The 27,337-nt window shown below is 53.1% G+C and overlaps 1 protein-coding gene across 1 annotated transcript in view; it reads right to left on the reverse strand.

The window, feature by feature from the left end:
• Window positions 1-25,424, reverse strand: part of IPPK (inositol-pentakisphosphate 2-kinase) — a 65,309-nt gene extending 39,885 nt beyond the window's left edge. The window contains exons 1-6 of the mRNA XM_062208498.1: window positions 25,212-25,424; window positions 10,305-10,352; window positions 7,646-7,741; window positions 4,015-4,081; window positions 1,656-1,777; window positions 554-643 (exon numbers count right to left, since the gene is read on the reverse strand). Of these exons, the coding sequence (XP_062064482.1) occupies window positions 554-643; window positions 1,656-1,777; window positions 4,015-4,081; window positions 7,646-7,741; window positions 10,305-10,352; window positions 25,212-25,292 (504 nt within the window). The 5' untranslated portion in view covers window positions 25,293-25,424. The remainder of the gene's footprint in view (window positions 1-553; window positions 644-1,655; window positions 1,778-4,014; window positions 4,082-7,645; window positions 7,742-10,304; window positions 10,353-25,211) is intronic.
• Window positions 25,425-27,337: the final 1,913 nt, after the last annotated feature.

The following is a 27,337-nucleotide window of genomic DNA, read 5'->3' on the forward strand; positions in this document are numbered from 1 at the left end:
GGCTCCTGACTTTGGATCAGCATAGCTCTGGCCATTGCGGCCAATTGGGGAGTGAACCAGCAGGTGGAAGACCTCTCTCTGCCTCTCTGTAACCCTGCCTTTCAAATAAATAAATAAATAAATCATTAAAAAAGAATCATTATGCAAAGTGAGGGAAATGTAGTCACAAAAGGCCATGTGATTCCCTCTGTATGTCACATTCCAAACAGGGAGACACATGGAGACAGAAGGCAGGTGGTGCTGCCAGCAGCGAGCAGGAGGGAGCATTAGAAAGCGGCTGCTAACAGGGACAGGGCTTCTTGGTAAAATCATGACAGTCTCCAGGAATTAGACCGAAGTGACTGCACCACCTGCGAAGATATAAACCCTCTGAACCATACCCTGTACACGAGAGAGTGACTCTAACGCTCTGTGACTTATACCACTGAGAAGTGAAGTCAGCAGTACACGTTCCCGTTCTTTCGCCTTTCTGAGAGCTCCAAGGGGCCCCTGGCAGCCCGGCCCAGCCTCCCGCTCCTCACCTTGCAGCCCGGCCCAGCCTCCCGCTCCTCACCTTGAGGTGCTGGTGCATGCAGTAGCGACACACCTTGTGTTTCATCTCGTGCGTGACACCACTCGAGAACGGAATGAACCCGCATTTGGGCTGCAACATCAAAAAGGAAGGAGAAATGCTGCTCAGGGAGAAGTCACAGCCCTCTCACGCCGATACATCCCTAACTACGAGAGGATGAGGCGCACGGAGGTCAGGCAGAGCCGTCCCAAGGCTGTGCTCGCTTTCAGCCCCCCATCACGCAGGTCTCTGCATCCAGAACTCTCCAGGACAGGGTGTGCAGCCCAACACAGCACGCGACACGGCAGCTTTGGGCTCCCACCTGGCCCCCAGCGCCCAGAGGCAGAGCACTGTGCCCGGATCATTAGGGAACCTCAGCCACTTTCTAAACTCCGTGGCCTCTGACCGTGCAGCCCACAAGGCCCGGGCTGGGTACTGGAGAACGTGACTGAGGCACACACATCTACGCGCAACCATCACCAGGCACAAGCGTCACAGACGTCACCGCCTCGGATGCACGGTGGCAGGAGACAGACGTGACCAGGGCATGGGGGGAGACTTGTGGGGAGCTCAGGCCCACCGCTGGCATGGGCGGCAGAACCTTCTCCAGCCCCTGCCACCTGCACCAGGTGGAAATCCAGAACTCCTGGCCGAGACACAGCAAGGTCTCTGTGCTCCAGGGAATTCCCTCCTGAACGGGACATGAAGAGCGCCTCCGCCATAATCCAGAGGGTGGCCCCATGGACTGGCTCCTCGGCACAGCAAGCAGTAGCCAAAGGAGTGGGGAAGCTGGGGGAAGCCAGCAAGCTGCACCCTGGGAAAATGGGGCAAAGATCCAAAGCGACTCTTTTTCATAACCCTCAAGCAGGGCTGCCCCAGTCTGGGTGAGCAGCCTAAACCCAGGGCCGAGGAGCCACGGGGGGACAAGCACACAGGGATGCAGGTGGCGGCTCTGGAAGGACTGGGGAACAAGCAGTGCCACCTCAGAAGTGACTGTGGGATGAGAGCCCTCTGTGGGAACCTATGCTGCGGCAGAAACCTCAGGATGCACAATCGAGGACCCACCATTCCTGTGACCCCACTCCTCCCCTCAACAGAAGTTCACCTTGATCTCCACACACAGAATGGGCCGTAGCTCTGCAAAGTGGTAGGTCTGCAGTCTGGTTAAGTTGGGAAGGCACATGGCGTAGCCACTGAGAGTGTCTAGGTCCTTGTCACAGCGAGATTCTGCAAGACAGAGCAGGACACGCTGAGGGTCAGAAGATACTGGTGAGCCCTGCACACTGGGGCAGACACTTGTGGGGGAGGGGGTTCACCTCCAGTCAGCTTCTGCAGGTCACTCTGAGCCCGTGAGGACCCTGACTTGGGGCCAGTGTTGTGGCCCAGCAGGTTAAGCCACCGCCTGCAACACCCAGGCAGGAGTGCTGTCAAGCCCAGCTGCTCTGCTTCCAATCCAGCTCCCTGCTAATGCACCTGGGAAGGCAGCAGCAGATGGCCCAAGTACTTAGGACTCTGAATCCTTGTTGGAGACCAGGAGGGAGTTTCGGGCTCCTGACTTCACCCTGGCCCAGGCCTGGCTGTTGCAACCATTTGGTGAGTGAATCAGTATAGACAAGATCCCTCTCTCTGTTACCCCCTCTTTCACTCCGCCTTTCAAATAAAATAAATAAATCTTTAAAAAGACAAAAGAGAGAGGGGCCGGTGCTGTGGCACAGTGGGTTAAAGCCCTGGCCTGAAGTGCTGGCATCCCATATGGGCGTCGGTTCTAGTCCTGGCTGCTCCTCTTCAGATCCAGCTCTCTGCTATGGCCTGGGAAAGCAGTAGAAGATGGTCCAAGTCCTTGGGCCCCTGCACCCGTGTGGGAAGACCAGGAAGAAGCTCCTGGCTCCTGTCTTCAGATCGGCACAGCTCCAGCCACTGCGGCCATCTGGGGAGTGAACCATCGGATGGAAGACCTCTCTCTCTGTGTAACTCTGACTTTCAAATAAATAAAATAAATCTTTAAAAAAAGAGAAAGAGAAAACAGAGCACCTCATCTTTCCCTGCAGCCACTGGACCCACAACAGTATCCCTTCAGTTTATGAGGTCCTCGTGCCATGCAGTACGAGCTGGAGCTCGGGGGCAACCATGGACAGGCTAGGCCCATGGGCCATCAGCTGTGTGTATGTGTATGAGATGGCTCAGCACACTGTCACACACTGTCGTTGGGAGGACAGGAGCCACCCCCACGGCCTGGGACAGTAGTTACCTGGGAGCTCCAGCCAGGTCTCTTCAGACCTCTCTTGGCCGGTTTCACCTCTATCTTCTGGCTGTCATAATCCATAACCATGAGTACTCACAGTGAGTTCTGTGGGTCCTTCCAGTAAACTGCCAACTATAAGGGTGGTCTTGAGGACCCCTAAAGATGCAATTGTTGTCAAAAGTGGGGGTGGTCTTGGGGCCAATACTGTGGTGCAGCAGGTTAAGCTGCCACATGCCAATGCCGGCATCCCATACAGGTGCCAGTTCCGATCCAGCAACCTGCTAATGCACCTGGGAAAGCATTAAATAATAGCCCAAGTGCTTTGGCCCCTGCCACCCACATGAGACCCAGATGGAGCTCCTGGCTCGTGACTTTGGCCTGGCCCAGCCCTGGCCACTTAGGAAGTAAACCAGCAGGTGGAAGCGCTCGCTCGCGCTCTCTCTCTCTCTCTTTCTGTAACTGTGCCTTTCAAATGAGTATACACATCTTTAAAAAAAAAAAAAAAAAAAAAAGTGAAGGTGGTCTTGGGATGGTCCCTAATCTATAATCCACTTTGCCCATGAACTCAAAGAAAGGAGGCTGCAGCCGGTACCAATCACACAGACCAGGACCCTTCCCAATGCATGGGGCAACAGAACTCCTCCAGCACAGCTCTGCTGGAAGCGGCAGTGTAGACACGGCCAAGTTAAGACCGGCTTCCCTCCCGAGCTCAGTAGGCCATATTCCAAGTCATGATTATGCCAGTGGCACAGCTCTTGTTACTCTAAGTGGCAAACCTTGCGTTGCTGTTATAAAACGAAACGATAAGTGGGCTGCACGAGCAGCTGGAGGCAGAACCCTAGAGCTGGACCCCTGTGATCTACTTTCTCAGCGTCTCCAACAGCAAGGGCCTGCTTCTCCCAGCCCCACAGCTTTTTTGCTTTTATTTTTACCTCAGTTTCCCCTAGTCCCCTTCCCCTTCCCCAAGTCTCCCAACCCCTTCCCAGCTCTCCCACCCCGATGCTGCTATACACAGCTTTGTTAATTAGCTCCTGGACACATATTCCATGAGTGCTCTCTGGTTTTCTGATGCACAGACGTGTGCCCAGGGACTCCTACAACCTCTACCCCTGCTGATGACGTTTCTGGCCTGCTGAAAACAGCATGTACCTATCATGGGTGAATTTCTCAAACATTTTTCAAGTGAAATATTTTCAATTACAAACAGTCAGAAGATGCTTACCTGGTCTTTCAGACTGTATCCTAACACAAAGCTGTTTCACAAACTCTAAAGGCAGCTGAACAACTTCCTGTAAGAAAAACAAGCCACAGTGTGGGTTACACAACAATGTGAACAGAGTGAACGTCACAGACGTGCACATGTAAAACTGGCTAAAATGCTGAACTCTACGTGACGTGTGCCTTACCACAGTGAAAACTCTGGAGAATAAAAGCTGGCCGCTTATTTCCAGAACACTTCAGCTTATAAAGAAACACCGACATTTCCTCCCATCAAGGTGGCCAGCTCTGCTCAGAGCGGCAGGGATCCACACTGGCCACCAGCCTCGCAGCCAGTGTCTCCCTAACACGAGTCTCTAACACAGCACCACTCCTGCGGCACTTCTGGTCCTGAGTGTGGGCACACAGAGCAGAGGCCTGAGGCAGGTCTGCGGCCACGTGGAAGAAGCCCACTGACCTCAGACAAGCCAAGGGTCTCACACGCCCACCTGGGAATCGTTCACCGCAGGCCGAGATGGCCCGTGGCCGGCTTCTCTCCACTCGGCTGCTTCCTGCAATCTCCCAGACGAAGGGGAGCTCCCTTAACCCACACTGCCCACCATCTTCCCCACTCTCATGCTCCCAGGGTGCACACAGAGGACCTGGCTCAACAAGAACACCAGGCTCCTGCTCGGGAAGAGACCACAGCAGGCATGGCTGCCCTTGCACACGGACATCTCCGCTGCCCCTCCAGGTACATTCACCGGCTCCCCAGGCACTTTCACTCGTGCCTGTCGTTTACCCAGATCTGCTATGAACTGAGGGAAGGCGACTTGATTGAAATAAAAAACAGAAACACCTCATACTGAATTCGGGAAAAACAGAGAGAGGGAAATATAGAAGATCTGAAAACTCACAACTCAGGTCATATCATTAGCGTCCAAGTTCTTTTTTTAAAAAAAATATTTATTTATTTTTAAAGTCTGGGTTACAGGCCTGCGCCTGCTACACCACACCACCAGAGTCCAATTCTTGATCCACTTCAAAGAAACCAAAAGTACCAAGGGCAGATGCCAAGGGCAGACATCTGTGAGAATGATGACCAGCACTATGTGGAGACTGCTCTAGAAACACCTTGCTCGATAGGGCCGGCGCTGTGGCTCAACAGGCTAATCCTCCGCCTTGCAGCGCCGGCACACTGGGTTCTAGTCCCGGTTGGGGCGCCGGATTCTGTCCCGGTTGCCCCCCTTCCAGGCCAGCTCTCTGCTGTGGCCAGGGAGTGCAGTGGAGGATGGCCCAAGTGCTTGGGCCCTGCACCCCATGGGAGACCAGGAGAAGCACCTGGCTCCTGGCTTCGGATCAGCGCGGTACGCCGGCCGCAGCACGCCGGCCGCAGCGGCCATTGGAGAGTGAACCAACGGCAAAGGAAGACCTTTCTCTCTGTCTCTCTCTCACTGTCCACTCTGCCTGTCAAAAAATAAAAAAAGAAAAAGAAAAAAGAAAAAAAAGAAACACCTTGCTCACACCATGGTGCAACTGAGACAGAGTAGCATGCAGGTATCAAGCCACACACACCATGACCTGTCCTGCCACTGACAGCCCGAGTCCACTGGTATTGGGTAAAAACCTGGTTTTCTTCCACGGAACTTTAAATTACTGACTTTACAGAAAGGACATTGGTTTTAAGTCAAGATACAATGCTGGGGCCGGCGCTGCGGCTTAGTGGGTAAAGCTGCCACCTGCAGTGCCGGCATCCCATATAGGCACTGGTACGAGTCCCGGCTGCGCCACTTCCAATCCAGCTCTCTGCAATGGCCTGGGAAAGCAGTGGAAGATGGCCCAAGTCCTGGGGTCCCTGCACCTGCTTCAGTCCAGCTCCAGCCGTTGCAGCCACTTGGGGAGTGAACCAGTAGATGGAAGACCCCCACCCCTGCCTCTCTTTCTTTCTCTATGTAACTCTGACCTTCAGATAAATAAATAAATCTCTTAAAAAAAAAAAAAAAAGATACAATGCTTACAGTAAGCGTCCTCTCTAAGGTCTGATGGTACTGCTGTGGCCCGCGCCAACCACACGAGGACAGATATGGAGCCCGTGTGCCACCTCCTGAGCCGTGACCCAGGTGCTGAGATGAGCGAGGACTTCCAGGTGCAGCATCAGCCTTGTGTGCAGCTCCTGCCTCCTCAAGCAGGCAGGGTGGTCAACACATCGGCGTTCGTGAGGGTCAAACAGGGGCGTCAGAGAAGCCCCAGGAGACCACCCAACCTCAGGAGCAGCTCCAAAGTGTCCAGCCCGTCCACCACTTAAGCAGCAACAGCAGGAGGAGCCAGGCCCCATTCCTACGCGCCAGCTCGTGGGCACGCACAGACCAGTCCCATACCCCTCAGCAGGGCAGGGCCTGGCGTCTGTCCCTGCCCCATGACCGCATCACAGAGGCTGGCTGGATCTCGGCCCAGGACAAATGGAGTGACATGCCTTCAAGAGGGCTCTGCTGTGCCACCTCGCTGTCCCAGCCCTGTGGCTCTGCCTCAAGGACGGCATCTGCCTACAAATGTGCTTGTGCCCACACTTCCCCGTGCCACAGCCCGACACCTGTCCCATCAGGCACCTGACAAAAGCCAACTGTCTCACTAGGTGTGTCACTGCAGAGTGGACAACCTTGTGGGCCAAGCTCCGTCACTGAAGGTTCCTGACCTTTCCTGCCTAGGACAACAGAGCATTTGTTGTCACTGCCAATCCTGTCCCCTCCCTCAGACCCTCGGAGCAGTTCACACCGCCTACCCCGCCAGCAGTCACTGGAACCCTGCTCCCACCACCCTGGCCAGCCAACACCATCAAGCACCATCATCGCTGGAGAGAGGTCTGAAACCCGGAAGATCAGAGATGCGGTCACATAAGCAGCCGGCACAGTGCCAACAGAACGTCCTCTCTTTCGGGAGGAAACTGCCGTGGGCAGACACCACCCACAAGACTCGCAATGAGAGGGACCTGCATGAAGCTTCCGAACAGGGGACCTGTAGCCTCCAAACATCCCCATCACACGATGTGGCGGACAGGCTGAAGGGGACAAGCCACACCTGCGGCGGCCAAGGAAGAGTGGAACAGGGGACCTGTCGGGCCTCAGGCAGCACTGCAGCTCTGGTCAGAGATGAACCAGGGCCTCTGGCCTGTCCCCAGACCACATGAGGCAGAAAGCAGGGCCCGGCCCAGGCAGCAACATTGAGGGGCTCTCACGGCTTCTCTTCTGAATCCCAACTTGTTAAACGGGCCAAGGTGGGGGGCTCCTGCCAGGTACAGTGAACAGCGACCGGTCCCACATCTCACACTGCACAATCCTCTACCACGCCAGGATGGATCCCGGTCCCTTGGCTCCCTAGCCTGCCAGAAGGTGCCCGAGGGTCCAAGGACACGGCTGACCTTTCAGGCTCACTCCGTGGAGAGCCTCAGCGAGCAGTAGCCTCCTGGGGGTCCCGGCAAACAGGATCTTTCCGAACTTCCTGTTCCTCAGGTAGAGAATGCTCCGCCCACACAGCACAGCAAGTAGGAGAGTACTTGGAGACCACAGGAGGATTGTCTCTAAGCATAAAGTTCCAACTGCTGAGAGACGCCGAGCACATGGCTGACACACAACAGCACCACAAACAGAAAAGTCACTTACCCCGCAATGAACATAGTTCTCTCCCAAAAACTCTTTCATGACATTTTTGCCAAAGTCCACTATGTTCTGCAGGTGCCGAAATATCTCTTCCGAGGTCTGTAAAAGACAAGCACAGGACGGCCTAAGGCGTGGATTCTCCAGGCTGACACCCCTAAAAGAGGGACACGAAACCCCACCAGCCCTGTCATAAGCAAGGGCAGCAGCCAAGCCACAAACAAAACCCAGGCAGTGACCCTGGGGCTTGGGGAGGGGTCCCAGGGCCCCACACAGCTTCCCTCCCCTATGGCCTTTCAGCTGAGGTTCACCTCCTGCCCCACCTACTCCCCTCCGTGCCACGCCTCCCAAGAAGGAGCATCACAGCCCCATTTGTCTCCTGTGGAACCCAATTTGGGAAACCTTTCACGTCTCAAAGCTGTTAGGTCTTAGATTTTAATCTTTAGCCTCTAAGTATAGAATAAAACATTTGCTCCCTAGTCTGAGGTTCTTAAAGTCATTAAGCTAATGAGACCAAGCAAGACAGAAAATCATCCCGTATCTCTCGATCCACCCAAAGGATGAGGCCCAAGGCACCAAGGGTGGGCTCTCCCAGGACAGCGATGTCCATAAAGGGTGGCCTGCAGCTCTGGCTGTGCACAAGAGTCCCCCTTAGGGAAGTCCAGGACTGAGTGGCAGCTTGTACTCTCATGGCCCTTGGAACCCACCACCTGCTCCCAGCCCTAACCTGTACCCTCAAAGCTCCTGGAGAACTCGATTTGTTCGGAGCCCTGCCTTGCACAGCCACAGCTCAAGCAGACGTCCTGTCCCCATGCCAGGTGGATCCCATCAGAACTCAGCCCCACAGAAAGACCTCAAAAATACCCCGTGGCCCCATGGAGCTGAGCAAAGCTGGTGACAAACAGCCTGTCCAGACAACAGGAGAACAACCACACATCCCCTGGATGACACAGCTGGGTCAGGTTGCACCACTCAAAGAACGAATCAGGCAAATGCCATGAGGAAGACCCCATCTACACAGGAAAACCTGTTTGGGGTCCCACCAAAGGTGCTACAGCCACTGAACAAGAATGTGGAGAGGGGATTGGAGGAGGCTGGAGGCCACCCCAGGATACTTTGTGGCTTGTAAGGCCACCACAAAACATACTAAACACTCGATCCTAAGAGTGGCATTTACCAGGTTTGAACAATTATACAGCATTAAGTGGGGAAGAGGACCATCAGTACACACAGGTTGGGAGTAGAGCCATTGGTGGTAGAGTAGAGGTTATGATTACAAAGGAATGAGGCCCAAGTGTGCTAGACAGGGTCTAGAACAAAGGACAGAGTCATTATTAGAGGAGCTAAGAAAGGTGCTGTCTAAGCTACAATTAAGTTTTCTGATTGAGAGGCAAATAGTAAGGGAAAGGGTTTATGGGTGGGGGAAACCTGACAGACCAGAGGGAAGGGGAAAAGAAAGGAAAAAAGGACACGTGTCCGGGAAATGGATCCCAGTATACCTTTGCTGGGGGGGGGGGGGGGGGGGGCAGGTAGGGAAACAGGAGTAGAGACTCCCATTAGGGTGGGGTGAGGCTGACACCAGTGGGTGGACTATGGAGCTTAGGACCACAGCCTACTGTGCAACGTGGCTACAAGGGCCAGAGGCAACAAGGCATCCAGCGCACAGATCTTATCTGTGGCGCCATTTTACTAACAATGGCCACGCAGGACAGCAACTGGCCATTCCCCTCAGCAGCTGAAGCAGGAGCTATGGGCTGCTGGGGCATCCTCACTCCCAGTATGGCACTGCAGCCCCCACCAACAGCAACACCCAGCTTGCTCCTCTCCTACTATGAAATCAAACCCGTACTTTGTCTTGCAAACATCCACCTCCACCCAATGGCCCCCACCTCCCTTCTCTGATCTCTACCCTAAGATACTTGACTTGTCATCTCCCAGGAGCCCACCAATAGGATGGATCATCAGCTCCATGCCCTCCTTTATCACAGCCACTCAAAGGAGCTCCACAGGCCCCACTGTGGGGTGCCCCTCACAGCCTGGGCTGCTCACACCTCCGCCGGCCATGAGTACAGAATGATGGGGCGAAATTCAGCCTCCCCTATGGGCCTGCCTGGATGAGACGGGAGCAGAGCCACCGACACAGGAAGGCCCCACAGATCACCTGAGGTACACACGTAAGGGGAGACGCCCAGTCACTGTCAGCTTCTGCAGGTGCCACGGTGTCCTGCGTGGGGAACTCGGCAAACAGAAATCTCGTGATCACCTGGCCTCCCTGGCTGCAACTTTTCAGACAGACATCTACCAAGCTTTGACCCTCTGTTTTCGTAGATATGGTTCCACAGAGGGGAAATGGAGACAGCAGGTGCAAAGGACCTAGGCTTAGACCCAGTCCTGGGGCCTTCAACACAGTGGGGACAGCAGCAGGACCCACAGGCTGGGCAAGGCAGCTCCTGCTCAGGCGACACAGTCCCATCACGGTTACATACAGTGACACCACAGGTCACGGGGCTAAGGCCACACAGGTTTTATGTCAGGAATGATGGACACACTACTTCCTTCTGTGAACGCTATGTCAACCTTAAATTTCTACAACATTAGCACTTCTGCATCAGGGGGAAAAGTTTTAAGTGTTGTAATGACCGTGTGGCAAACCCAACAATCTTACCTTCTTCCTGTTCGGAGGAAACTTCAGGAAACGCAGCACAACACAGCGCTATTGAAAAATCAAACAAAAGTTCAATCAGTCCTCGCCCAAAGCCTGGACACAGAGGGTCAGCATGCGGGTCATGTCCTCGGTGCACAAAGCTCACGGTGAAGCTGAGGGTGAGGTGGCTGGGAAGCCTCTTGGGGGGAGGAGGCCAGGTGGGGCCTCTTGAAGACACAGGGGTGTAGAGCAGCCAGGAAATCCTTCGACCCAGCCAGTCACTCTCAGATATTTATCTTAAGGAAATAATTAAAAGAACACGAAAGACTTCAGTTACTGTGGATAAAAGCATCACTTATAACTGTAAATAAAATGAAAACTACCTAAACTATCAACAGTGGAACAGTAACACACAGAAAGGGGGCATACCTGGCACAGCAGCTAAACCCCGGGTTGGGATGCCCACATCCCACACTGGAGTGCAGGGCTCCATTCTCAACTCCAGCTTCCTGCTAACGCACACCCCAGGAAGCGCCAAGTGACAGCTGAAGCGGGCCCCTGCCACCCATAGAGGAGACGTGGATTTGAGTTCCTAGCTCCCAGTCTCTGTTTTGGGCATTTGGGAAACATCAGTGGATGGGAGATCTCTGCCTATCCATCTCTCCCTCTCTCTCACTTTATGAAATAAATAAATGTTAGAAGCAACTATTTGATGCAGCAGATAAGATACCACTTGGGACACCCAAATCCCCTATCAGAGTATCTGAGTTCAAGTACTGGCTCCACCTTCCCAGCTTCAGATTCCAACTTCCTGCTAACGCACACCTTAGTAGACAGCAGGTAGTAGCCCAAGTACTTGGGTCCCTGCTACCCATGCCACCCACATGGGAGACCTGGATTGAAAGTTCCAGGCTCCTGGTTTTGGCCTGGTCCCGTCCTGGCAATTACAAGTGTCTGGAGTGTCAACCAGGGGATGGAAGATCTCTGTCTTTTAAATAAATTAATTAAAATAAATGAGCTTTCTAAGACGAAATACAGAAGATGCATTTCAAACCTTGAAGTACCTTACAAGAAAATAAGAGAGCTCAGTATCTGCAGACAGCTGTCCAGTAGGTCATCACACAGCTACATGGGAAGTCACAGAAAAGGGAATAAACAGTTCATTTTCACAAAAGCAAAAGGAAGATATACGTATACATTGACATATGTATGGCTATTTCTATTTAAATAAAATTCAAGAAACGGGTAAGACTGGTGCCCACCCTTGAGCACAGGGAACAGGCCCTGAGGAGGGTTCCAGAAGGGACTGGTCATGGATTATGGGTCCATCTACTTTGTGATAACTAGGCTAAACTCTTATGATCTGAGTAGTTTTCTATGGACATGTTATACTCCAATTTCAATTTTTAGGGGCTGGCCCTGTAGCATAACAGGCTAAACCCTGCCTGCGGCACCGGCATTCCACATAGGCGCCAATTCGTGTCTTGGCTGCTCTTCTTCTGATCCAACTCTCTATGGCCTGAGAAAGCAGAAGACAGCACAAGCTGTGCTTAGGCCCCTACAACCATGTGAGAGACCCAGAAGAAGCGCCTGGTTTCAGAGGTGCTCTGCTCCAGCCGTCATGGCCATTTGGGGAGTGACCAGCAGATGGAAGACCTTTCTCTCTGCCCCTCTCTCTCTCTGTAACTTTCTCTCTCAAATAAATAAAATCTTTTTAAAAAAATTTTTAAAGTAAAAATTTTTAATAAAATATGTGTGTGATCTGTTTGCATAAGGAAAGTCTGAAAGCCATCCTTTTTTTTTTTCTATTTTAAAGATTTATTTTATTTACTTGAAAGACAGAGTTACAGAATGAGGTAGAGACAGAGAGAGAGGTCTTCCATCTGCTGGTTCACTCCCCATATGGCCAAAACAGCTGGAGCTGAGCCGATCCGAAGCCAGGAGCCAGGAACTTCCTCTGGTTCTCCCACGTGGGTGTAGGGGCCCAAGCACCTGGGCCATCTCCTACTGCTATCCCAGGCCATAGCAGAGAGCTGGATCGGAAGAGGAGCAGCCGGGACTAGAACCGGTGCCAAATGGGATGCCGGCGCTGCAGGCCAGGGCCTTAACCCGCTGTACCACAGCGATGGTGAAAGGCCATTCTTATCCCCAGGTGGCAACCATTACAATAATTTTTAAAAATTTCTGCTTACTTGAATATTTCAACTTTTAGATGTCCACATTAACATACATATGTCCACATATTAACATACATTCTGCATGGGAACAGAGTATGCCTAGGAGGGCTCCATCCGTACAACAGGGAAGAAGGCAGACACTGGCAGAAGCCTTGGAGGCCCCTGCACTTGCAGCCACAGAGCAAGACCCAGTAGGGGCACAGGCAGTAGTACATCAGAGAAGGCTTGAAAGTGCGGCCTGCGGGGCCGGCGCTGTGGCATGGTGTGCTAAACCTCTGCCTGCAGCGCTGGCATCCCATACGGGTACAGGTTCGTGTCCCAGCTGCTCCTGCTAATGGTCTGGGAAAGCAGTAGAAGATGGCCCAAGTACCACTGGGCCTCTGTACCGCACAGGAGACCCAGAAGAAGCTCCTGGCTTCGAATCCATCCAGCTCCGGCCATTGCAGCCTTTTGGGGAGTGAATCAGAGGACGAAGACCTTTCTCTCCATCTCTCCCTAACTCTACCTCTCAAATAAAAAAATAAAATAACAAAGTGCAGCTTGCTGTACCGGAAGACAGAATGAGCAGACTAAGCAACAGAAGTCTGTGGAGGCTGAACCAGTCTCCCTGCCAGCTCCACCCAGCGCCCGCCCACCTGCCCATTCAGAGGATACATCCTGCTCCTGCTGCTTCTGTTAAAACCCATCATCATCGGTCAGACCTGCAGGATCCCCAGCCCCCGCACTGAGTTCCACATCCGGATCATGCTATACACAAGGTCACTGGTAAGCCACTGCCACCTGTCCCTTCCTCAAATCCCAGGCCTAGTCCCAAGGAACCGAGGTCAATGACAAGCATGCTGCCACTGTCCCTCCCAAGTCCCAAGCTGGCATAAACAAGCAATCTCAGGAATCCACCAAGTTTCATTTTAATGGAATTCAAATCCAGCAAGATTCAGCGAAAAACAGAAGTTGACACGCAGAAATCCCAAAACTGAACAACCTTCTGGAAACTCGCCATCCTAACAGTGCACTCCCTCCTAGCGTGGACAGGACAGCACTGTCCCACTCCAAAGTGTGCCCAAACGTCTCCACCACAATTAGACACGAAACAGCACAGCTCTCTACTGAGAGCAGCACATGGCAACACACTTCCAAGAATGCTAAGTGTGAGTGAGGAAAGGCATTAGGTTTCCCAGGATCAGTTGGTCAGACTTAGAGAGCCACACAGTAAGCAAACACAGTGCAGCAAGGTCGGCACAGAGCCACCCTCCCTGCCACGGCCCACCCCAAGCTCTCAGTGCACCCACAGGCAAGCTTACCAGCCACTGGGGCCCCAGCTCACCCATACATGGACACAGCACATGCAGAGTTCCATGAGGAACCGACGAATAAGCTGCACCACAGATTTCTGTAGCCAAACAGTCGTGAGAAGGGTGAAGCTGGACAAGACGTGCCAGTTTCCATAGCAGGAACGCCCCACGGCAGCCTCAGCGGGAGGCCAGAGGGCCCCGGAGCGCAGGTCAGACCGCTCTCCTGGCAGCGGCTGCCCGAGAACAGACTCGGACTTCCCACGTTGAGAACCACCACTGTGCTCCCAGTGCAGGCAGGAAGAGCTGGCCTTTTCTGCATTTGTAAGTGGAAAATACAGATTTCCCTGCATTGTTATAACCCCCACACATACACACCCACAAAACCATTAATACCAAGTAGAAGTTCATTCCAAAATCCATTATCGCTGTACTATCAAGAAGAAAATTCAGGGGGCGGGGGGGATGGGGAGGCAGTGTTGTGGTGCATCGATAAACCACTGCCTGTGATGCTAGTATCCCCCATGGGGCGCCGGCTGAGCCCCAGCTGCTCTACTTCCTATCCTGCTCCCTGCTAATGTGCCTGGGAAGGCAGCGGACGATGGCCAAGGGACTTGGGCGTCTGACCACGTGGAAGGGCCGGATAGAGTTCTGGGTTCCCGGCTTCCGGCTGGCTCAGCCTCAGCCATTGCAGCCATCTGGAGAATGAACCAGCTGATGGAAGATCTCTCTCTCTCTCTGTAACTCTGCCTTTCAAACAAATAAGTAAATTTTGAAGAAAAAAAAGAAAAAAATTTAAAAACAAATTATACAGGATGGTATGCAAAGAAAAACCAGCCATAGATCCCAGGAGAAAAGGGCACCAGGGCAGCAGTGCCTTCCGGGGTTCATCCTCACTTCTCGCCAATGAGAAGCGACATCAGTCTTCACACTAGTATGCATTAATACCGATCCCATCACTGTCACTGCAGTAAAAAGCCCAGGCGCCGCCCACAAACGACATCAGTGCCACCATCTCTCCCTCCCTCAAGGATCTCAGTTTACAGAGATGAGGCTCCTCCTCAAGGGCAGACAAGGTCTAGGGGAACCAGGTCCTGCAGCCGGCCCAGCTGCAATCTGGAGAGAAGTCAGGTCAAGGTCGCGCCGCCCCCCGGACCCTCAGGGGTCTCCAGGTCTCTCCAGTTGTCAGCCTCCTTGTCACACTCATGGGGGGCGGGGGGACAAGCTGGCAGACACGGGCCTTGCCGGGCCTGAACAGCAAAGTCCATGATGGACCACTGACTATTGCCCCTGTCCCGTCCTCTCACAGCATTGTCCTCAGGCCCCTGCGGTCCTCGCCGGAGTCTCCCCCTTTCCCTTCCCACTGGGTAACCAAACCACCACCAAACAAGAAAGTCAAAGGAGCCCCAGGACCCCTTCCAGGGAAACTACGTTCTCCACCCACCCGATTATTACCCAAACACTGTCACCAGAAACCCAAGCACCCACCCCTGGGGCCACTGAAGTAGCAGCAGCGTTAAAGACCAACTTAACCAACACCAACACCAACACTCACACGTACTTGGCTCCATCCTGCACAGACAGCCAACCGCCCTCATGAGGGGCCTAACAGGACTGGGCCTGCTGAAGGCGGGTGGTCTTCAGGATGTCCCAGCCAGAGGCCTTTGGAGACGTGGCTGGCCACGGGTCCTGGCAACATACTTGCAGGAAGATGGCATAAATTATGTGAAAAGGCAACACTGATTGTACCAGCTCTCACCAGCAGAAGGACATGATGACCCAGAGGCAGCCACAGCTGGGCGTGTGGGACAGACACAGCCTAAGGGGACTCCTTACCAATGCCTGCCAGGTGGGCTCCAGGGCTCCTGTGTTCAACTACTTTTTAACTAGTTCTGCAGGAAATAACTCTTTCCCTCTTATCAAAATATCTGAAATCAGGTGTTTAAAATGTACCTCTGTGGGGCCGGCGCTGTGGCGTAGCGGGTAAAAACCGCCACCTGCAGTGCCAGCATCCCACATAGGCACCAGTTCAAGTCCTGGCTGCTCCACTTCCGATCCAGCTCTCTGCTATGGCCTGGGAAAGTAGTAAGAGATGGCCCAAGTCCTTGGGCCCCTGCATCCACATCGGAGACCCTGAAGAAACTCCTGGCTCCTGGCTCTGGATCGGCATAGCTCTGGCTGCTGCAGCCATTTGAGGAGTGAACCAGCAGATGAAAGACTTTCTCTCTCTCTCTCTCTCTGCCTTTCAAATAATAAAATAAATAAATCTTTAAAAATAAAATAAAGTAAAATGTACCTTCCTGGGGCCAGCGTTGTGGCATAGCAGTTTAAGCTGCCACTTGCAAAGCTGGCAAGCCCTATCACTCAAGTATCCACTTACAATACAGCTCCCTGTTAATGCACCTAGGAAAGGCAGCGGATGATGGTCCTAGTACTTGGGCCCCTGCCACCCATGCGGGAGACCAGGATGGAGTTCCTGGATCCTGGATTCAACCTGACCCAGACCTGGCTGTTGTAGCCATTAGGGGAATGAACCAGCAGATGAAAAATCTCTCTCTTTCTCACTCTCAACCCCCCTCCTACTCCACTCTGGCCTATACACAGATTCGTAAATTTCAAAAATAAATTATACCTTCTAAATGTGTATGAGAAAACGCTAAAAAGTAGAAAACGGTTACTCTGAAGTACCCAACAAAGGCATCCACTTAGTAAAAGACTGGAAGGAGATGCACCAAAGTGTAACAGAAGTTTTTCCTGCATGAGGAAGTACAGGAGACTCCTACTTTCTTCCTTCCAACAGCCTGTATCTTCTGGGCAGAAGAAGAAAGCAACAACTGACACGCAATAAAAAACAAAAGGCCACAAAAAACAATTCATTAAAATGGACACCTGCCAATGTCAAGCCTGATAGGATTCTGGGTGATGAAGGGCTTTCACTAAAGACAAGCAGAGAAAGGCTCCTGACACTACAGGCCATGCACACTGGGGGTGCCACCCACTAAGCCAATTGTGTCCAAGACCCTGCCAAGGTCAGTTCTTCCATCTGGTGAGGGGAAAACTCAGGAAGAGGGCCACAGAAAGACCCGAGGAAGCTAGGGTCAGGCCACCTTTCAGGGAGGAAAAGAGAAAAGGCACCACAGCGCAGGTGTTACTCTCAAGACGCAGCCCAGCCTCACAGAGACAGCCCCAGCTTCTCCCAAATTGTGAAGACGATCCCAGGAAGGAGCCATGGAGAACCCCGAATGTTTACCTCTCAAGGCCACCTCCTCGCGGGCCCTGCCCACCCTGCTCTGCTCTACTCCATCAGACAGGAAGCCACATGAGGTCTGCCAAGGTGTTTGTTTACCTCTGGGACAGCCAGAAATGCGCCACTAGGCTCTGCAGACCTCAGTGGGGGCGGAGCAGCAAGGCTCCCAGGGCAGGGCCCACAGGAGGTGCTCCTAATGCTGTGGCTTGGCCACCAAGCAGGTGCCAGGGAGGACGGAGCTGTGGAGCTGTGATACTGGACGAGGCCAGGGAGGAAGGCAGCTCAGGGCTCTGCAGGCTATGCAGTGAGACCAGAAAGGAGGTGGCTGCGGTGGGAGTCCCTGTCCAACCTGGCAGGTGCCTCCTGCCCAAGAGTTGGTGGCTCCGGTGCAGCTCCACAGCCATCCTCAAAGGCCTGGAGCGAACACTGGTGAGAGAGTGAGGGAGACTCAGTAGGAGGAATGTGGCACACAGGATGGGACCCTGGGGCACTGAAGGCCTATGGCGACAACATGCCTGCACTTGGGGCTGGTGCAGCTCAGTCCCTAAAGACTGCAAAACCTGACAACTGCCAAAGGTGCAGAAGTCAGAGAAGCATGGGCAAGGCTGGGGCCCTCGGACCCTGGGATGCCCTGGGACCATGACCCTGCTCTCAAGACAGAAACACCAAGTCCCAGTAGCTGCAGCTCTGATTGACTTGGGGGGGGACAACGAGGTCCTATCACCCGGAAGATGAAAACGGAAGGAAGCAGGCCCAGAGGACAAACAGCCTCACACCCCCAGAAGCTAGGAAGGTGCCACCAAAGGGCTGAACATCACTACAGGGAAGACAATTTGGAATTGACTCTAACCATGAAACTGCAGCATAAACAAAGTAACTCACACAGAGGGCGCCACATGCAGGACTCCCCATGAGCTCAGAGGTGACAGCAAAGAACTTCAAGAAAGAAGCTACATCACAAGCATCAACCTCAAGGAACATTCGAAATCTCAAATGCAGAATAGCACACTTGTTTTCTAAAAGTGCTTGGGCCCCTGCTCCTCACGTGAGAGACCTGGATGGAGTTTCGGGTTCCAGGCTTCCGCCAGGCCCGGCTCTGACTATTGCTGACATTTGGGGAGTGAACCAGCAGACAGATCTATTGCACACATGTGTTCTCTCTCTCTCCCCCTCTGTGTGTGTGAGTCTGTGTGTGTATTGCTCTTTCAAGTAAATGAAAATAGACACACACTTTTTAAAATGCTGGTGGCAGCAAAAAGTTAAAGCTATTTCCACTAGTTTCAAGTAGAAATTAGAGAAGAGAATGGCCCAGGCTTGGAAATATGCCATACAGCTGGGAACAAAAAAAAAAGAGAGAGAGAACAAAACCTCTAATGTGCTCCCAGGCCTTCCAGGAAGAAGCATGATCTGTGCTAACATTCCACTTACGCTGACATAGGTAACTCTGTTAATGGATACCCTTGTGTATAAGATTTTCACTTACATTTCTAATTATCTCCTCAAAAACAGAAAACTAAACTAGAAATTAACAAAGAGCATCAACTTTTTAAAATTCAGTGTTTTTCAGGCCGGCGCCGCGGCTCACTAGGCTAATCCTCCGCCTTGCGACGCCAGCACACTGGGTTCTAGTCCCGGTCGGGGTGCCGGATTCTGTCCCGGTTGCCCCTCTTCCAGGCCAGCTCTCTGCTGTGGCCCGGGAAGGCAATGGAGGATGGCCCAAGTCCTTGGGCTCTGCACCCCATGGGAGACCAGGAGAAGCACCTGGCTCCTGGCTTGGGATCAGCGCGGTGCGCCAGCCGTGGCGGCCATTGGAGGGTGAACCAATGGTAAAGGAAGACCTTTCTCTCTGTCTCTCTCACTGTCCACTCTGTCAAAAAAAAAAAAAAAAAATGTGTTTTTCCTATTATAATCATATTTGTTGTAGGATATCTAGAAAGTATTTTTTTTTTATTTGACAGATAGAGTTAGACAGTGAAAGAGAGAGACAGAGAGAAAGGTCTTCCTTCCGTTGGTTCACCCCCCAAATGGTTGTAATGGCCAGCGCTGTGCCGACCCAAAGCCAGGAGCCAGGTGCTTCCTCCTGGTCTTCCACGCAAGTGCAGGTGCCCAAGGACTTGGGCCATCCTCCACTGCACTCCCGGGCCACAGCAGAGAGCTGGACCACAAGAGGGGCAACCGGGACTAGAACCCGGCGCCCACATGGGATGCCAGTGCCGCAGGCAGATGATTAGTCAAGTGAGCCACGGTGCTGGCCCCTAGAAAGTATTTTTAAAAACATAAAATTCCCGGCGCCGTGGCTCACTGGCTAATCCTCCGCCTTGCAGCGCTGGCACACCGGGTTCTAGTCCCGGTCGGGGCACCGATCCTGTCCCGGTTGCCCCTCTTCCAGGCCAGCTCTCTGCTGTGGCCAGGGAGTGCAGTGGAGGATGGCCCAAGTGCTTGGGTCCTGCACCCCCTGGGAGACCAGGAGAAGCACCTGGCTCCTGCCATCGGATCAGCGCGGTGCGCGGGCTGCAGCGCGCCTACCACGGCGGCCATTGGAGGGTGAACCAACGGCAAAGGAAGACCTTTCTCTCTCTCTCACTGTCCACTCTGCCTATCAAAAAAAAAAAAAAAAAAAAAAAAAACATAAAATTCATTCCTGATGCTATCACAAAGGATAATCACTTCTAACACTGACTTTTCTTCCACTCATATCTGTGATTGGAACCACATTCTACATCTTTTTGTAACCTGCTTTCCCACATACTTTGTTTAAACTTTGATATTTAAGGAGTGGGCATTGTGGTTCAGTAGGTTAAAGCTGCTGCTTGGAAAATCCACATCCCAGCCAGCGCCACGGCTCACTAGGCTAATCCTCCGCCTTGCGGCGCCGGCACACCGGGTTCTAGTCCCGGTCGGGGCACCGATCCTGTCCCGGTTGCCCCTCTTCCAGGCCAGCTCTCTGCTGTGGCCCGGGAGTGCAGTGGAGGATGGCCCAAGTCCTTGGGCCCTGCACCCCATGGGAGACCAGGAAAAGCACCTGGCTCCTGCCATCGGATCAGCGCGGTGCGCCGGCTACAGCGCGCCGGCCGCGGCGGCCATTGGAGGGTGAACCAACGGCAAAAGGAAGACCTTTCTCTCTGTCTCTCTCTCTCACTGTCCACTCTGCCTGTCAAAAAAAAAAAAAAGAAAATCCACATCCCATATCAAGTGCCAGGTTCATGACACAGCTACTCTGCTCCTGCTCCAACTTCCTGCTAATGCAAGCCTGGGTGACAGCAGGAAACAGCTCCAGAGGCTGAGTCCTTGCTACCCGTGGGAGAGGCCCAGGGGGAGTTCTAGGCTCCTGGCTTTGGCCTGCCCCAACCCTTGCTGTTGTGGGCATTTGGGAAGTGAACCAAAAGATGGAAGATATTTCTCTTTCTCGCTTTCAAATACATAAAATATATTTAAAACCATAGTGATATTACAAAAAAAAAAAAAAATTCGATCTATAACCAGAAATCCTGAAACATAAGATGAGAACAGAAACAGTGAAAACAGCCCCTGCTGAACTTCACACTTTCAAGGCCCAAACATCCCAGCTGCCAGAAAAATCTGCAGAAATAATCCGAGCCCTAGGCAGGCATCTGGGGCAGTTGGGTCAAGCCATCACTTCATGCATCCGTAACACACATCAGAGCGCCCAGTTCAAGGCCTGCTCCTCAGCTTCCCATGCAGCTCCCTGCGCCGTGGGAAGGCTTCAGTTCCTGGGTCCCTGCCGCCCCTGCCAGAGATCCAGATGAAGGTCCAGGCTCCTGGTTTTGGCCTGGCCCGGCCATGGCTGCTGGGGGCATTTGAGGAGTGAACTAGCAGATGGAAGATCTGTCTCTGTCTCTCTCTGCCTTTCAAATAATATTTTAAAAATAAACAAGAAATAAACAACCAGAACTCTCCTCAGAATCAGAAAGTTTACAAAGCTGGAATGAAAATGAGCAGCTTTCCTTACACTTTTTTTAAAAAAGAAATATTTTACGTATCTGAAAGAGTTATACAGAGAGGGACAGATAGAAAAGAGAGATATTCCACCCACTGGTTCACTCTCCAAATGGCCACAACAGCCAGGGCTGAGCTAGGCCAAAGTCAGGAGCCAGGAACTTTATCCCGGTCTCCTACATGGGTACACTTGGGCCACTGCTTCCCCAGGTTCATTAGCAAGGCGCTGGATTAGAAGCGGGACAGCTGGCACTCATACCATGCCATATGAGATGCCAGCATTGCAGGCAGTGGCCTAACCTGCTTTGCCACAACACTGTTCCCTTCCTCACATTTTTTTTAAATGCTCTTTGTTGGCAGGTCAGCTCAATGGCAAAGTATTTCATGTTACCTCTGTCAACAAGAAGGAAAATTTCACGATAGCTGAGTGTCAGGACAAACACGGACACCATCTGCTCCTGCACCCCAGGGCCAAGGAGGCCCTATTGGCTCAGTGCCCTGGACACTTAAAAGAGATCAAACAAACCAGACATAGCGACCTTCACCCGACAGGATGCTGGACCAACACCAACAAGCTGAAGGAGAAAATGTCAAGTGCGGAAGCCGTGGAAAGAAGTCCAGCCACAGTAGTGCTTGGAAGTGCAGGATTCGCTGACCTAGGTGGTGGCTGTTAGCATAGATACAGCGCCCTCAGACGGCACCAAGGAAAGTCTGGACCCAGATGGGACATGCCCCTGCCCAAGGAGCCCAAGGGGTCCACTCCTGGGGCTCCAGACACCTACCCGAGACCATGCACCCAGGCTGAGTCTTGCAAGCCCATCAGAGGGTCCGCACTAGCCAGGGCTGAAGACGTGGCAGATACCGTGCCTGGAAAAGTATCAAACTACATGGCTGCCCCAAGCAAAGACAGAACGAGACCCAATGGGCAAAGTTAGCACTGGCCAGAGCCATCTGGGCCCCTCTGAGAGATGGGACCATGGGAAAGCTGACCACCTCTACCATCACAACTCCTCTCTGCAGCGAGCATTTGACCTAGCAGTTTAGATATCAATCAGTTAAGATGCCTATGTCCCACATCAGAAGACCTGGGTTCAAGTCCTAGCTCCACGCCCAATTCTAGCTACCTGCCAAGGGGACTCTGGGAGGCAGCAGGTGACAGCTCAAGTACTCGGGTCCTTGTCACATATGTAGAGACCTGGATCAAGTTCCTAGCACCTGGCTTCAGCCTGACCCAGCCCCAGCTGTTGTAGAAATTTGGGGAATGACCCAGAGAATGCAAGTTCTGTTTCTCTAGCAACCACAAAAAGGAGGAAAAAAAGAAAACCCTAGCCCCTACTCTCCAAGGTTTGGCCTGCTGTCCATCTTCTTGCTCGCCCTGTGTGCTGCCAGGCTACGTTTCCCCGAGCCCAAGCTCTGCTACTCCATTTGCCACAAGCCTCACACTCCACAGACAACACTCTGCTCTTGTCTCTCACTGCACCTTTGCATATACAGGTAACACAGGAGGCAGCATCGCCACGGTCTTCTGGTGCTCACGGCCAGTGAGCACGTAGGTCTCCCCACCCCCACGGGAACACTCAGCTCTGCAGGATGGGCACAGGATGTCCCCACGCAGGACAGCAGACACAGACCTTTCAGAGGAGGGAGCCGAACCTCTCCTTATCTGGGAAAACTGGTGAAGGCCTCGCACTTCCTTGGACTGACCAGGATGGAGCTGGGGAGTCGAACAGAGAAGCAGGGTGCACCTGTTCCCAGTCCAGGAGCCTGGCTGTGCACAAGCTCAGCCCCCACAGGAGCAGGACCCCTCCTGTTCCCTCTTACCCACCTTCTCAATCTCGCTCATACACACACACACCCTCTCCCTGGACACAAGAGGCCCTGAAAAACTACTACCCAGGTCTCGTTCTCACCTCCTTGGTTTGCAGCCCAAGCAAACCTGCCAGCAAGGCAGAGCTGGCAGGCTCTCCTCCAGACCGCTCAGCACACTTCAATGTACCCACATTGGGCGCAGGTACCCTCAAACTTCACCACCCTTATCTTGGTAGGAAATGGCTTCATGCAACACTATTTGCTGTGATAATCCTTGATTTCAAACATTAAGGTTAAAAAAAAAAAAAAGCCCACCAAGAAGGAACGGGCATAATAAAGCAAATTCAGACATAAAATTAGGACAGTCTGACAGCTGTAGGCAAATTTTCAAAGACTTACAATGGAATGATTGGAGCTGGCAACAAGGAAGGGCTGGGCTGCCTGCTCAGAGAGGGGGGACAGGCAGGTGGCCGCACCGAAGCCCCTGCTCTTCCAGCCCTGGCTCTCCTTGTGCTCCCAGCCTGACTCATACTCCTCCACCTGCTGCTACTTTTGAGACTGAATGTATCAGCCCACACTGTAAGGAGCACTAGCTTTCTCGAACATGCAGAAATATGCCATCCAATCTTATTACACAGCTGAAAGGCAAAGTATCTGCTGTAGCAAAGAATTCGGGAATCAGCACAGTGACCTGACAACAAAAGGAACTCACACTGGAGCCTCAGAACACAATGGGCCCAGCAGACTCCACACAAGGGCGGCCGTGGGTAAACCTTGTCCATTAGTTAAAATTTATTTCGTCTTGTTTAAAAGGCAGAGAAACAGAGAGAAAGAGACCCAGAGAGGCAACAGAGATCTTCATCCACTGCTCCAATCCCCAAAGGCCCACAACAGCCAGGCTGGACCAAGCCAAATCCAGGAGCCCAAAACTCTATCCAGGTCTCCCATGTGGGTGGCAGAGACCCAAATATTTAAGCTATCATCTGCTGCCCAGTAGCAGGGAACTAGATCAGAAGTAGCCAAAACAAACCAGTCACTCCAGTGTGGAATGTGGACATGCAACATGGCGACCTACCCACTCTGCCACATGTCGGCCCCTCGCCTTGTCCATTATTACCCCACTTAAAAATCGTGAGCAGGTCTGCAGTCCCAGCTGCACAGCTCCCTGGCAAAACACGAGGGCAGAGCCTAGGGGCTTCTGGGTGTTTGCAGCTTATGCTTTATGACGATGCCCTGACCACTGCAGCCAGCGTAGGAGCAACAGAAGCAGCCATACCTCCCTGAGAGCAGATGGACTGGGACAGGTCCTCTCCGAGTTCTGCTTTTGTTATCTGTCCAAGGGAACCACAATTACCACTTGGAAAGTATAACTTGTCGGGCTCTGGCGCAACTGCTCTCTCCAGCAGCTGCACAAAGCCAATTCTATTACCAGCTCTATTTGACAAACGCAGGCACTGAGCCTCCGCCACACAGCAGCGGGACTGGAAATCCAGCCAGCCCTGGTTTGCCTTTAACTTCCCCACTTAAACTCCTCCCTGCACGACACCATCCCACTGCCTCAGCTGCTCCCTCCAGCCCACCACAGCCCTGGCTGGTTTTAACAGCAAGATGTGGAAGAAACCTGGCCCCTCACAAATTCGCCTGCTTCCTTTCCTGGGTTCACCTCCCTGGAAGTCCTTGGTGCAACCCTCTAAATTCTAAGAGTCCGGAGAAGAATGTGTCGCCAATACCCCGTTATGATTAACAGCAGCAGTGAAAACAGCAATTGCGTGGTCTCACGAGGCTCAACTCCTCCGTGCTGGGAGCTATAGCAACCCATGCACTTCCCCCAGGCCTGCCTGGGGCTGGGGACAGGCACTCCTGCAGAAGCGTCACCGCATGACGCTGCTCAGAGCAGAGGAGGGTACAAAAAACAACCCTAGGTGGGAGATAATGGGAGGGCAGGGGTGGCCCTAGGGAGAAGGGGGGTACTGGTTGCCACGGGACAGGGCCTGGAAGACGAACAGGGGTTATGAGAATATGGGAGATGGGGTGCTGAAGGGGGAAAGGCAGACGGCTGAGGGCAGAGGTACAAGGATGAGGACGATCCTGGCGGAAAAGGAGTACTGTGGGACATAGGAAGTGACCCTGGGGGAAGGCAAGGGACCGAGACTAAGTACGGCGGGATGGGGGAGCCAAAGAGGGAGGGCAGACCAACCCTGGGAAGGACGATGGCGACAGGGGATCGACCCACAGGGACAGCGCTGCAAGGGGGACCGGGGGGACCCACCCTGGGAGGAGAGAGGTAGAGAGGGGATCGTTACAGGGGAAGGACGGGAGGGAGGTGCTGGGAAAACCGGGACGACCCCGGGGTAAGGGAAGTGCTGTGGGGAAGAGGAACCCGACCGGTGGGGAAGGCGTACTAGGGGGACGGGAAACCCCGCGGACCATCCGCGCGTCCGCGGCTCACCTGCGCGTGGGCCACCACCAGGCTCTTGTTGCCCTCGCCATGGTATTTCCATTCATTCTCGTCCATCTTCTCCTCGTCCATGCCCCGGCACGGCCCAGGTGCCCCGCGGGCCGGGACGCGGGGACTTAAGTTGGGGGCCGCCTGCCTCGCCCGGCACCAGTCGCTGCTGTCTGGAAGGAGGGCCTGACAGCCGCCGCCTGCGCCCGACCCCGCCGCGGCGACTCGCAGGCGCGGGCCTCCGGAAGCCACGCCCCCGGCGGCCTCCATGCCCTAACCTGGCAACTTCCGGGTTTGCTCCCACTTCGGCCCATGGACTGTGGCAGCGAGTGTGCTGGTGGCCATCTTAGATGCTGGCAGGATGAGTCACTTCCTGAGCGCGGTCTTGAGAACCGGAAAGGAGGCTTCCGGCCGGGCACCGGATGTGAAGCCGGCTGGGAGAGCCAAAGGCTCCCTCTGGCTAGTGCAGGGCTGTCGCGTCCTTTGCTGTGTGTCCTGGGGCTTGAGGCATTCAGTCGTGGGAACCTAGCAGAGCAAGACGTCTCTAATTTCGCTTCTATGGCATGGCGTAGTCCAGATTTCGCTTCTATGGAATGGCATGTGGCTCATGGCACTCTCATACCTAACACTGCCATCCGGTGTCCCCTCGGGGGACGTGGCCCGGCAAAGGGAGCAACTCCCGTGGCGCCTACGCCCACGGACTTAGAGGCCTGAGTTGACTCCGGTGCGGAGGAGCGGGGCTGATTCTCGCAGCGCCATGAAGATTATTAGGTCGGCGTTTCTCATTCCACACTCTCGGGACCACGTTATGGAAGTAATAGAAGGCCACAAAAATATTTTGCTAATGTGGATCAAAGCCATCAATATTAGAATATTTTAAACAAGTTTAAAAGTAAACACATTTTTCCGCAGCCATGTTTCCCCCAGAAAATGAAGAATATTTTCACATTACAGTTGGACATAAGACAGCTGGATCTCACATCACCCAATAATTGACTTACCCATGGGGGGAAAAAAATCCTGCTTCCTGTGGATAATGGTTGACAAAGAACCACCTGCAGGACCACCTTTGAGAATGGCTGACTCAGCCTTGGTGGGCACCTGGCCAATGAGTCAGGAAAATGAGCCAAAAGCTTCGAGTCTCCATTCTCTCTCCAGGACCCAAAGGGGAGGCTCAGTGAAAGGTTGCTCAGGACATACCCCGTGGTGGGTTGGGCAATAGGATCAAAACAGCCACTCCTGGAGGTGAGTAGTCCCCCAAGAGAGGCACAGGTACAGGCAGAACAACTTAGGGTTCATGAAGTCCAAACTTTCCACACCTCCACAAGAGGGCGGGGGGCCTCTAACATGACCAAGATTGGATTTCTCAACACCCTGTGAAGGGAGAGACAAGATCACAATAGTATATTAAGCTTTAAAATATGTCCTTGAGGAAGCCTCTGTGGTACTAGAAACTTTCTATATTTCCCCCCATACACACAAAGGAGTACTGACACTGTTTATAATTGCCAGTATAGAGTGAATGACCAAAAGCAGATCAAATTTTGGTTCCTGATTTTTATATTTTAAAATCATATGGAGGCCAGTGCCACGGCTCAATAGGCTAATGCTCTGCCTGCAGCGCCGGCACCCTGGGTTCTAGTCCCGGTCGGGGCGCCGGATTCTGTCCCAGTTGCTCCTCTTCCAGTCCAGCTCTCTGCTGTGGCCCGGGAGTGCAGTGGAGGATGGCCCAAGTCCTTGGGCCCTGCACCCGCATGGAAGACCAGGAGAAGCACCTGGCTCCTGGCTTTGGATCACTGCATGGTGCGCTAGCTGCAGCAGCCATTGGAGGGTGAACCAACAGAAAAAAGGAAGACCTTTCTCTCTGTCTCTCTCACTACTGTCCACTCTGTCAAAAAAAAAAAATCATATGGAGATTTTTTTATATTTCTTTGAGATGAACAAACCTCCCACCCACTGGTTCACTCTCCAAATGCCTGCAATAGCCAAGGTTAAGCTATGTTAAAGCCACAAGTCAGGAATTTAATCCAGATTTCCCATATGGGTGGCAAGGACCCAACGTTTTAAGCCATCCACCTGCTGCCTTCCAGTGTTTGAATTAGCAGGAAACTGGAGTCAGGAGTGGAGCT

This window comes from Lepus europaeus, chromosome 12 (assembly GCF_033115175.1).
Source record: "Lepus europaeus isolate LE1 chromosome 12, mLepTim1.pri, whole genome shotgun sequence".
Lineage (NCBI taxonomy): Eukaryota > Metazoa > Chordata > Mammalia > Lagomorpha > Leporidae > Lepus > Lepus europaeus.